This window comes from Enhydra lutris, unplaced genomic scaffold (assembly GCF_002288905.1).
Source record: "Enhydra lutris kenyoni isolate GAN:26980312 unplaced genomic scaffold, ASM228890v2 scaffoldscaffold93, whole genome shotgun sequence".
Lineage (NCBI taxonomy): Eukaryota > Metazoa > Chordata > Mammalia > Carnivora > Mustelidae > Enhydra > Enhydra lutris.
The window spans coordinates 1,760,477-1,772,858 of NW_019154177.1; the positions used below are offsets into that span (position 1 = coordinate 1,760,477).

General features: G+C 38.1%; 2 protein-coding genes across 2 annotated transcripts in view; one reads left to right on the forward strand and one right to left on the reverse strand.

The window, feature by feature from the left end:
- The window catches only part of LOC111138601, an 896,555-nt gene that overhangs the window by 479,599 nt on the left and 404,574 nt on the right, over nt 1-12,382 (forward strand). The window lies entirely within an intron of this gene.
- LOC111162607 (putative olfactory receptor 2B8) lies at nt 2,465-3,613 on the reverse strand. The gene is made up of 2 exons (XM_022527119.1): nt 2,705-3,613; nt 2,465-2,494 (listed from the first exon to the last, which is right to left on the reverse strand). Exons 1-2 carry the CDS (start codon nt 3,611-3,613, stop codon nt 2,465-2,467), a joined length of 939 nt encoding a protein of 312 aa, XP_022382827.1.

A 12,382-nucleotide genomic window follows, 5' to 3' on the forward strand; every position in this document is an offset into this window, starting at 1 on the left:
TCTTTCTTTCTTTCTTTCTTTCTTTCTTTCTTTCTTTCTTTCATGTTCAGTTAGCCAACATATAATACATCATTAGTTTTTTTTTCTTTTATTTTTTCAGTGTTCCAAGATTCATTTTTTATGCACCACACACAGTGATCCATGCAATACAAGCCCTCCTTAATACCCACCACCAGGCTCACCTATCCCCCCACCTCCTCTCTTCCAAACCCCTCAGTTTGTTTCTCAGAGTCCACAGTCTTTCATGCTTTGTCTCCTCCTCCAATTTACCCCTATTCATTTTTCCTTTCCTTCTCCTAATGTCCTCCATGTTATTCCTTATGCTCCACAAGTAAGTGAAACCATATGATAATTGACTCTCTCTGCTTGACTTATTTCACTCAGCATAATCTCCTGCAGTACCGTCCATATTGATACAAAAGTTGGGTATTCATCCTTTCTGATGGAGGCATAATACTCCATAGTGTATATGGACCACATCTTCCTTATCCATTTGTGCATTGAAGGGCATCTTGGTTCTTTCCACAGTTTGGCAACTGTGGCCATTGCTGCTATGAACATTGTGGTACAGATAGCCCTTTTTTTCAGTGCATCTGTATCTTTTGGGTAAATACCTGGTAGTGCAATTGCAGGGTCATAAGGTAGCCCTATTTTTAATTTTTTTAAGGAATCTCCACACTGTTTTCCAAAGTGGCTGCACTAGTGTAAGAGGGTTCCCCTTTCTCCCCTTTCTCCACATCCTCTCCAGCACTTGTTGTTTCCTGTCCTGATAACTTTGGCCATTCTAACTGGTGTAAGGTGGCATCTCAATGAGGTTTTGATTTGAATTTCCACAATGGCTAATGATGATGAACATTTTTTTCATGTGTCTGTTAGCCACTTGCATGTCTTCATTGGAGAAGTGTCTGTTCATGTCTTCTGCCCATTTTTGGGCATGATTATCTGTTTTGTGTGTGTTGAGTTTGAGTTCTTTATAGATCTTGTATATCAGCCCTTTGTCTATAGTGTCAATTGTGAATACCTTCTCCCATTCCGTGGGTTGCCTCTTTGTTTTGTTGACTGTTTCCTTTGCTGTGCAGAAGATTTTGATCTTGATGAAGTCCCAAAAGTTCATTTTCACTTTGTTTCCTTTGCCTTTGGAGATATGTCTTTAAAGAAGCTGCTGTGGCCGATATTGAAGAGGTTACTGCCTGTGTTCTCCTCTAGGATTTTGATAGATTCCTGCCTCATGTTGAGGTCTTTCATCCATTTCGAGTTTATCTTTGTGAATGGTGTAAGAGAATGGTCGAGTTTCATTCTTCTATACATAGCTGTCCAATTTTCCCAGCACCATTCATTGAAGAGACTGTCTTTTTTTCCCATTGGGTATTTTTTCCTGCTTTGTCAAAGATTATTTGACCATAGAGTTGAGGGTCCATATCTGGACTGTCTATTCTGTTCCATTGATCTATGTGTCTGTTTTTGTGCCAGTACCATGCTGTCTTGGTGATCACAGCTTTATAGTAAAGTTTGAAATCAGGCAACATGATGCCCCAGCTTTGATTTTCTTTTTCAACATTTCCTTAGCGATTTGGGGTCTTTTCTGGTTCCATGCAAATTTTAGGATTGTTTGTTCTAGTACATTTAAAAATGCTGGTGGAATTTTGATCAGGATGGCATTGAAAGTATAGATTGCTCTGGGCAGTATAAACATTTTTACAATGTTTTTCTTCCAATCCATGAGAATGGAATGTTTTTCCATCTCTTTGTGTCTTCCTCAATTTATTTCATAAGTGTTCTATAGATTCTAGTGTGTAGATCCTTTACCTCTTTGGTTAAGTTTATTCCTAGCTATCTTGTGGTTTTTGGTGCTATTTTAAATGGAATGGATTCCTTAATTTCTCTTTCTTTAGTCTTCTGTCTGTCCAGGACCTGCAGGCATTGGCATAACCTGTTGTCAGGGGTTGTGAACTCAGAGTCCTGCCCCTGGATCCCTACTTGCACCTCATACCCTAGGATAATCCCATTATTTATAACAGCAAATGGCCCAATAGCTATTGGAGAGAGTTCAACTTTTTAATCCTTTCTTTTCCTCTGGGACAGCTGACCTTGGCCCTTCTCATTATAATTCCCATGTTTCACTTAAGAGGATGGTATGAGTTTTGGCGCTTGAAAAGATACATGACTTAGAGAGGTGTCTGGCTGGTTCAGTTGGTAGATCATCTAACTCTTAATCCAGGGTTGTGAGTTTGAGGCCCATGAGAGGTGTGGAGACTACTTAAAAAAAAAAAAAGACACCTGATTTGTATCTCATCTAAATGAATGAATTAGGGAAAAATAAAAGCTGCTGTAGGAAAAAAAAAGAAAGAAAAAAGAAATTTCCTTGAGAGATGTCAGCTGAAATTTTCCATGACAAATGCAGGACACAAATATATTAAAAATTCTGGCATTCAAAGTCTTCCATCAAAGGGTCTTCCCTGCCTAGTCATCTAGAGTCATGTGCTCTTGATAGCACCTTCTTTTTTTTTTTTTAAAGATTTTATTTATTTATTTGACAGAGAGAAATCACAAGTAAGCAGAGAGGCAGGCAGAGAGAGAGGAGGAAGCAGGCTCCCTGCTGAGCAGAAAGCCCGATGTGGGGCTTGAACCCAGGACCTGGGATCATGACCTGAGCCGAAGGCAGCGGCTTAACCCACTGAGCCACCCAGGTGCCCCTTGATAGCACCTTCTTCATTGCTCCCGTCATATCCTTGTTCCTCAGTGTGTATATGATGGGGTTGACCATGGGCGTGACAATAGTGTAGAACAGAGAAACAAACTTGCCCTGATCCTGGGAGTGGTTGTTGCTGGGCTGGAGGTAAGCATAGATGGCTGTGCCATAGAACAAGGAGACCACTGTGATGTGGGACCCACATGTCCCAAATGCTTTCCTCTGCCCTGAAGCTGACTTTATTCTTAAGACTGCCCTAACAATCCAACCATAGGAAAAGGTGATTAATGCCACAGGTATGATAAGAAAGATCATGCTGAAAAAGAAAATCTCAGACTCATATACAGTAGTATCAACACAGGCAGGCTTGAGCAGTGGGGGGACCTCACAGAAGAACTGGTCTATTTTATTTCTCCCACAAAGTGGTATGAGGAAGATAAGCACTGTTTCCAACGAGGAGTTGGCAAAACCAATGAACCATGAAGCAGAAGCTATGAGGGCACAGAGACGGGGGTGCATGATCACTGTGTACTGCAGGGGCCTGCAGACTGCTGCATAGCGGTCAAATGCCATGACCCCTAACAGAATGCATTCTGTGCCTCCCAAACCTAGCAAGAGGAACAGCTGAGTTACACAGCCACCAAAGGAAATAGACTTGTCTGCTGTCCTGAGATGAACCAGGAGCTGAGGGACAGTGCTGGTCGTGTAACACAGGTCCAGAAAGCTTAGGTTGGAGAGGGAAAAGTACATGGGAGTCTGAAGATGTGGGTCGAGGTGGGACAAGGCAATGATGGTGGTGTTTCCCAGCAGAGTGAACAGGTAGAAGATCAGGAGAACCACAAAGAGGACTAGCTCCAGTTGAGGCCGGTCAGAGAACCCCAGCAAGATAAACCCCGTGAAAGAACTGCCATTTTTCTGTTCCATCCTCTGTTAGCACATATTTCCTGTTAGGACCAAGCATTTAGCAATTTTTAAAATAAATTTTCAAAAAAATAAATGGTTGGTGGGTCTATCATGTTATAAGACATGGCCCTCAGATTTTATTAGTAACTATTTGAATAAATAATGTACTCATTTATATCGACATAGCTCATACCAATTCAGTTCCACATTATCACAAAAGTATGTCATTTATACTTAGTATAAGAAAAGTGAAAAAATGGACCTTGTGCTTGCATAAGTCAGAGGTATAAAAGGCCTTTTGTTCTGAGCTTAAAAGGATGTATAGTACTTTAAGTATAAACATACATTTTAGAGAGAACAGGGATGAGGGAAAAAGAGGGAGAATCAGAAAGAAACAGAAGGAGATGTGGAGAGAAGGAAAGACATTATTGTAAATATGTATCTCATGATTCACAGCTGGATTTGCACACAGCTGGATTTGCACACACCTCACATGCAATAGATTATAGTAGAACATAATCTTGAAAATGCATTCAGATATAGGAATTTAAGACCTAGAATGTACTAATACGAAGAATTCAGTCACATCCAAAATATACTTAAGTGTTCTGAATATAAACATTGTGTCAGAGTTACTTCTGTAAGATATTTATGAAAGCTACATGTTTGAATTGTGTTTCCCTATAGTAGTAAAACAACCAAATACTCAAATCAGAGAGAAGTTGAAAACACCACCATTCTCTTACAGTCCTTAACTTGCCCTAAAGATGCTTAAAATCACCATACTAGTTTATCAGGAACCCTGAAAATTCCTTGACCCTGAATTGTCAGGTGGAATCAGAGCTCTAAAAGCTGGTGGCCACAACTTTTTTCTCCTTCTGAAGATTTCTGTTTCATACATTATCAACTAGAGTTCCTAAAGTTTCTGAAAGAGATAGGATTATTTCCTATCAACATTCTAATCAGAATAACAATTTAAAAATCATCCAACTGTGTAATCTACAAGGTGTAATGTTTTACATCACTTTCTGTGATATATAATTACATAGATAAATACATAGAGATATAGGCAAGTACATTCTCAAAGCAAAGACTGGTCAAAGTGCTATAAAGGAAACCTTAACTAGTACAAAGAAAGGCATAAACAAAAGGATAGTTTGGTGTTTTACAAAATCTCAGACATCTGTCAACATTAGGTTAATAATCGCCTTTCTGGAAGCTCCCTTGAAAGGTTAGTGACACTGGACCCAACACATTTCAAGCTCTAAGGTGAGTCCAGTGACTCCTACCTCTTTCAGCTGCTTAGTACTGAAGAAGCATGGTTCTATACCAACCAAAGAGGCATCAGAAAACGAGTATTTCCCCAACCTCCTCCAACCTCCCACCCCCCCGCCCCTTCAAAACCCTCCGGTTGTTTTTCAGAGTCCAGAACCAGGTGGTGGGTATTGGAGAGGGCACGGACTGCATGGAGCACTGGGTGTGGTGCAAAAACAATGAATACTGTTACGCTGAAAAGAAATTTAAAAAAAAAAAAAAAAAAAGAAAATGAGTATTTCAGTTCTATCATATACAAATGGTTACACATACAGTATATTTTTAGTTCTAAGACTTTTAAAATCTGAATCAGGTTTTGGGGTATATCCATTGATGTGTGAAAGAAATTGGTACAAAACTGGTATAAATAAATGTTCATAAAAGTTGAATAGAAGATATAGTACTTCACATTATTTTATACTTCATTTGATTTCATCTAAAGATGTATATAGTGGGGCGCCTGGGTGGCTCAGTGGTTTAAAGCCTCTGCCTTCATCTCAGGTCATGACCTCAGGGTCCTGGGATCGAGCCCCACATCAGGCTCTCTGCTTAGTAGGGAACCTGCTTCCTCCTCTCTCTCTCTGCCTGCCTCTCTGCCTACTTGTGATCTCTGTCTGTCAAATAAGTAAATAAATAATGTTTTAAAAAATAAAGAAGAAAGATGTATACAGTGGTATCCACACAAAAAATATGCAGAAAAAAATTTTCAATAAAATTCATTGTAAAGGTATTTGAGACAGTCTAAATGTGTACAACAGGGAATGTCCTCTAACTCATACCTGCTCAGAGGAGCAAATAAAAACAAACCATGGTTTAGTCTCCTGCACACATGCATAAATATAGATTAATACTTACCTGAAATAAATTGCTGGCAATTTTGAATGTGCCTCATAAAGGACACACCAAAGTAAATGAGGGTAAACATAAAATGTTAACTCATCCAAGGATAACACCAATGTAATAAAGCACCATTGGAATAAAATAACAATATATTCTAAATTCATCATGTCAATAATAACCAAGAAGGCAGTTTAGAAAGATATGACACTGCTGAGATGAACTTGTAAACTGATTTGCTGCTTTACAGGATCAGATTTGTAAAGAATGCTGAATGCATCCATCATGATATGAAGGATATAGGAAAATTCATTATAAAAATCATACATAAATTATTATTTTGTGTACGAAAATAAATACTTGAAAGAAGCACAGGTTAGGTATATATAGAGAAAAATTTCATTAAGTAAAACAAAAATAAATAGATTCTATAAAACAAAAAAGATGACATTCCATGTATAATTACCATAAAAAAAGAATATAATGGGAAATGACATCTCACAAGAACGCAATTTTATGATAATAATGAAGAGAACAGTCATTAAATGAAAGAGGTTAAATACTTAGTATTGGCACAAGTAAGCTGATAGAGTCAATACTGTAAGTGTTCAATGCTGGCATAAAACAAAAGTTAAGTGGAAGAATACATCTTTCCACAAAACCAGATGCTTAGTATGCCAGCTACACATTGTAAAAACCAAAGTGTCTAGATAATGTCTACACATTTTAAAGACCAAAGATAACAAGAAAATGTCTATATTTAGGATATTCAAATACATAACATTCACTAATAAAACTGACATACAAACACTGCCCTACCTAGTTCCTGAATGAATCTTGAAATAGTGTTGGCAGTGGTAGGAATGAATCACTATTACTTTAATAAAGCTTCTGTCCTCTAGTCTGAGCTGACCCCCCCGTGTACTAGAACAGGCCCCCAAGGGCAATGCACGATGAGCTAGTGAGGGGGAAGGCAGCTTTCACAACACTGGAAATGACAGGTCGCATGAACATGGATGGTGCTTTCCACCAGGTTCCATGGGAGAAGAGGATCAAGTAGGATTTCCACTGCACATGGTTTGTTCAGGGAGTGCTCTCAGGATAAAAGGGATGAGGGAAGCAAAACAGAGCAGAGTCTGCTGCTAAGCAAGGATGTGATCTCAGGTGGAAGATGGCATGAGCCTGATCCCGTACGAAGCTGCAACTCTCCCATACAAGTATGCATCTGTGCTGGTGGAAATACTCAGCCCTCGCTGCCTAATGCAATAGCCACTATCCACATGTCACTACCTAAGCATTTAAAATAGCCTAGTTGAGAAACTGAATTTTGTATTTTCTTTAATTTTAATTAATTTAAATTTAAATGACTTCCTGTGGCTCCGTACTCCAGTATTGGACAGCACAGCTCTGGACCGTGCATTGCATCAGACTTAGTCCTGCCTTGACATTGGCAGCCTTTTGTCTCTCCCATGAGTGTCCCTGGCTGTGAGCTGCCCCCAAGTGTGTTCCCGAGACCCCCTGGCAAAGTGGCTCCCTCTCAGCTGAGGGCAAATCTCTGAAGAAGGGAATGGCTGTGCACCTGGCAGCCCATATTCCTAACATATAGGGTTAGGATCGGAGCAGCAGCCAGGTAAAGAGCGTCTGAGCAGGGCCCCAACAGCATTCACACAGAGTCCATTCACGATGCTGTGCAAGCATAGAAGGATGGAACCCAGTGTACCTGATACATCACCTCAGTGCAATCACACACACACACACACACACACACACACAACTTGTCATTTGCCTAATTTATTGATTAACTAAACATTCAGGATTCTTCCTACCTTTTCTTCTTCAGGTTGATATTTGTACTCACATGAAACATCATCAAATTTGATTAACACTGTCAAAGTAGAGATGCATTGACACAATATTTACAACATGGAACATCCCTCTTGTATTTTCAACATAGCATTTTAAAAACTCTACACATATTTCAGATATTTTGGTAACTTATAAGGGAGAAAATGACCATTTAGAAACTGTAAATACTGGCCATGAGTTTTACACATAGAGAACAAATATCTAATTTCACAGACAATAAGAACCAATGGGAAAACATGGACGTATATAGTCTAATACTTTTGTCCATATGCATAAAGGGTATATTTTATTATTTTAATTATTTATTTATATATATTTAATATATTATTATTTTAATTATGCATATTTAAATTATTTTCCACATGTGCATATACAGATATAATGAATGTACTACAGTAGAAGGAAATGTCTGGGAACAATTTGGTGGAGCTTATAATGAACAATTGAGTTTTAGTTCTTATATTTGGTGACTTTCCACACAGTCTGTTTCTTTAGACAGTGCACCATATGTGCAAACCAGTGCAGCTTTTCTGTTTCAAGAATAATTGCAACTGAGAATAAACTAACTTGCCAATTCCTAAAGCAACGCAGATACCAAGTTCCATTTCACTCACCTTTGTTCACCTTCTCTATGGGTTCTAACCTATTTCCCTACCTCCTTTCCAAGTCACTGCCAAAGATGTACTGGGGATTGGCACTTGGACATTTAGAATGATTTGTATGTAGTAAATGCAAAGGTTGACTATACTATCACTGGCTTACATATAAACATTTCCTAAGCAAAAGGATGTTTTCTCATGATGACTTCCATGTCTTCATGTGGTACAGAGGTCTGCACTTTGCCTCTAGGAGGTAGAAGACGAAGGCAATTGCAAACTCCCACTACGGTTTCCTGAAAGCAATGACCTGCCTGTATGACAGGGAGACCCTTATGAGCACAGGAGAGGGTGCTGTGACACTCAGCTGTGACTGGGCTGGCACCGAAAACCAAATGTGTTCCCTGGCTGACGTCCCTGGGGAGCAGATGCCCCACGCTGTTAATGAGCCTTGTCACTGAGCTGTCCAGAGATGGCCATCCTCAGGGAGAATGATGATCAAGGACAATGTCAGAGGAGACCTTGTCTGTCTCTCTTGTTATTTCATATATTTGACAGAAGACAAATAACTCCTGAGAACTCCCTGGCTACCTTAGTCTCATCTGTGAATCACCCAGATGTGTTACAAAACACCCAAGATTTTTACCTCACAACTGCCCAAATATTTACATATAAATAGATAAAGAGACCCTTCAGTTACTTAATTTTAAATGTAAATATGTGAATAAATTCTTAATTTAATTTCATTCATAACCAATGTATATGGGATCGCAGGGCTAATATTTAGGCACATTCTAATATTTTTAAAATTTCAATTCAATCTAAACATGTAGTGTATTATTAGTTTCAGAGGTAGAATTCAATGATTCATCGGTTGCATGTAACACCGAGTGCTCGTCACTTCAACGCCCATCACCCAATTACCCCATACCCTCTGAGCAACCCAACAATTGCACTACCAAATATTTATCCAAACAATAGAAACATAAGTGATTCAAAGGGGCACATGCATGCCATTATTTATGGCAGCAATGTCCACAATAGCCAAACTATGGAAAGAGCCCAGATGTCCAGTTGCTGGGTCATAGGGTAGTTCTATTTTTAATTTTTTGAGGAACTTCCATACTGTTTTCCAGACTGACTGCACCAGTTTGCATTCCCACCAACAGTGTAAGAGGGCTCCCCTTTCTCCACATCCTCTGAGGATAGTTTTAACCTCTTTTGAGAGTGAAGTTGTTTCCTTCTCTGTGTCCTTTTTTTTTTTTTTTTAAGATTTATGTATCTATTTTAGAGGGGTGTGAGGGGGGCAAAGGTTTCTTATAGATTTTGGATATTGACCCCTTATCAGGTAGAAGATGTGTAAGTATTTTCTCCCGTTCTATAGATTGACTTTTCATTTTGTTGATTGCTTTTTTTACTGTACAGAAGCCTTTTGTTCAATATAGTCCCACTTATTATTTTTTTTGCTTTTATTGCTAGTGCTTTTGGTGTCATATTTTGGCTCTGGATTGGAATTTGGATCACAATGAGTAGGCTGTGTTTGTAGATAGGATTATGCTAGAACACCGTCATTTGGTAACTATAAAAGTGTCTAATGTCATGAATCTTTTCCTCTGTGTTATCTTATAGGAGTTTTACAATTTCAGGTATTACGTTTACATCTCAATCCATTTCAAAGTAATTTTTTTGAGCCATGTAATATAGAGTTCCAATTTCACTTCTCTGCATTTACTTTCCCAGTTTTCTTAGGATGATGTATTAAAGAGACTATATTTCCCCATGAATATTCTCTACTTTGTCAAATATTTGTTTATCTGATGAATTATCATACACTACATCTGAAACTAATGATGTACTGTATGTTGGCTAGTTGAATTTAAATAAAAAATGTTAGGTGTATGTGGGTGGGTTTATGTCTGGGCTCTTAATTCACTTCCTTTGGTCTATGTGTCATTTTTTTCAAAGAGTACTACCCTCTTTTCAAAGAGTACTTACTATCAAAGAGTACTAAACTAGAGGTTTGTAATATAGTTTGAATCAGGAAGTGGGATGCCTCCAGTTTTGTTCTTCTTTGTCAGGGTGGCTTTCATAATTGGTGACTTTTGTTGTTCCATACAGATTTTAGGTTTGCTTTATCTACGTGAAAAATACCACTCAAATCTGATAGGGATTTCATTGAATCTCTAGATGGTTTTGAGTGGTGTGGACATTTTAGCAGAATTAATTCTTTCAATTCATGAACACAGGATATCTTAATTCTTCTTCAATTTATTTCATCCAAATCTTGTAGTTTTAAGTGTACAGGTCATTTGCCTCCTTGGTTCAATTTATTCCTAAGTGTTTTATTGTTTATGATGCTATTGTGAATGGGATTTTAAGTCTTTTCACATATTTTTTCTTATCGTATAGAAAGGCAACTCATTTCTTTATGTTGTGTTTCTGTTTTGCAACCTTATTAAAACTTTGTTGATGAGTTCTAATAATTTTCAATGGTGTCTAGGATCTTCTCTATATGATCATATATATTATTTCCAAGCAAACACAATTATACTTTTTTTTTTTTTTTATGTTGGATGCTATTTAATTCTTTTCACCCTGATTGCTCAGGCTGGGATTTGCAGTTCTGTGTTCTGTAAGAGAAAGGAGTGTGGACATCCTTTTCTTGTTTCTGATCTTCAAGGAAAAGCTTCCAACATTTTGCCATTGAATGTTAGCCCTGGGTTTGTCATATACGGCTTCTATTATGTTGAGGTACATTCCTTCTTCATCTATTTTGTTGAGTATGTTTACCATGAGAAGATGTTTTATTTTGTTAATGGCCTTCCTGCATCTATTTAGATAACCATGTGATTTTTTTTTTATCTTGTATTGTTCCTGTATCCCTGCTATACATCTCTCTTGATCATGGTGTATGACCCTTTTCATGTGCTCTTCAATTTGGTTTGCTGATACTTGGTTAAGAAATTTCGCACCTATATTCATTAAAAATATAGGTCTATAGATTTCACTCATTCTTTTTTTTTTCTTTGTAGTATTTATCTGTGTTTGGTGTCAGGATAATACCAATCTTATAAAATGAGTTTGAGAATGTCCTTATTTTTCATTTTTTATAAGAGTTTGAGAAGAATTGGTACTAGTAAAGTGCATTTTCATTAACTAATATCATGGATATCAAAAACAGTTTAGATTCTACTGAGTACACTGGAAAGAAGTCACATAGATCATTCAGAATATAAAGCCAGATCATGTGTGAAAAGCACACAAGTCTTGATGTATTTAGTATCATAGTATATGTTAATATCTCCTTGGCTTATTCTAAACATTTTTAAAGTAAAAGTTTTGACACTGTACAGATCTGAAACATAAACTCAGATTGCATGCTTGTAAGACCTAGCACCTAGCGTTCGGTTTGAGCAGGAAGAGAAAGTAGTGAGATTCTGTCACTTTACTAGTGAAGGGGTGTTCAGTTAATCTGGAGGTCAAATTTCTCTTCTGTCTGGAGCTTCCTCTAAGGAAATACCAAACTCAATCACAGACACCAGTTTTGTAGGTAACACCACCACCCTTTTGGGTCTAAGGAATCAGGAGTAAAGGGAACAACCTCATCTCCTCTTAGAAGCATTTGTATGGGTGTTAGGGTAAGAATATGGCATCTTCTTCCAAGAAAGAATATCAAAGATTACAGATATCCAACTACCTCTTGGAAAAAGCGATGGTCTTTGAAGGATCAGTACACTTCTATGACTCTGAGAGACTGACATATTGTTGACCAAGTGAATGTCTGCAGATGAAAACTCATGACTGCTGGTCCGCATGAATGCTGATGCACTCAGTGATTGCCAAGTGGTGTGTGGTCATGGTCATGTGCTTGTGCTCTTTCTCTCAAAAAAAAAAAATCTTTTAAAAAATTGATCTTGGGGGGGAGGCAAGATGGCAGAGGGGTAGGGGACCCCATCTCAACTGGTCCCCTGAATTTACCTGGATATCTACCAAAACATTTTGAACACCCACAAAATCAGCCTGAGATGTAAGAATACATATCTAGATCTCTATAAGCAGAAAGATAATTGCTTTTTGCAGGGAGATGTTTGGAGTTGTGAATCTGCAGGGAGATATCAGAAGATAAACAGAAGGGGACTGGAGCCTCCATAAGCCAGGTCCTGGAGAGTGATGACAT

Coding starts and splice junctions, on each gene's coding strand:
- LOC111162607 (XM_022527119.1), bottom strand. CDS start 3,613: ATGGAACAGAAAAATGGCAGTTCTTTCACGGGGTTTATCTTGCTGGGG. Junction 2,495..2,704: donor TGACGGGAGCAATGAAGAAG/GTGCTATCAAGG, acceptor AAAAAAAAGAAG/GTGCTATCAAGAGCACATGA.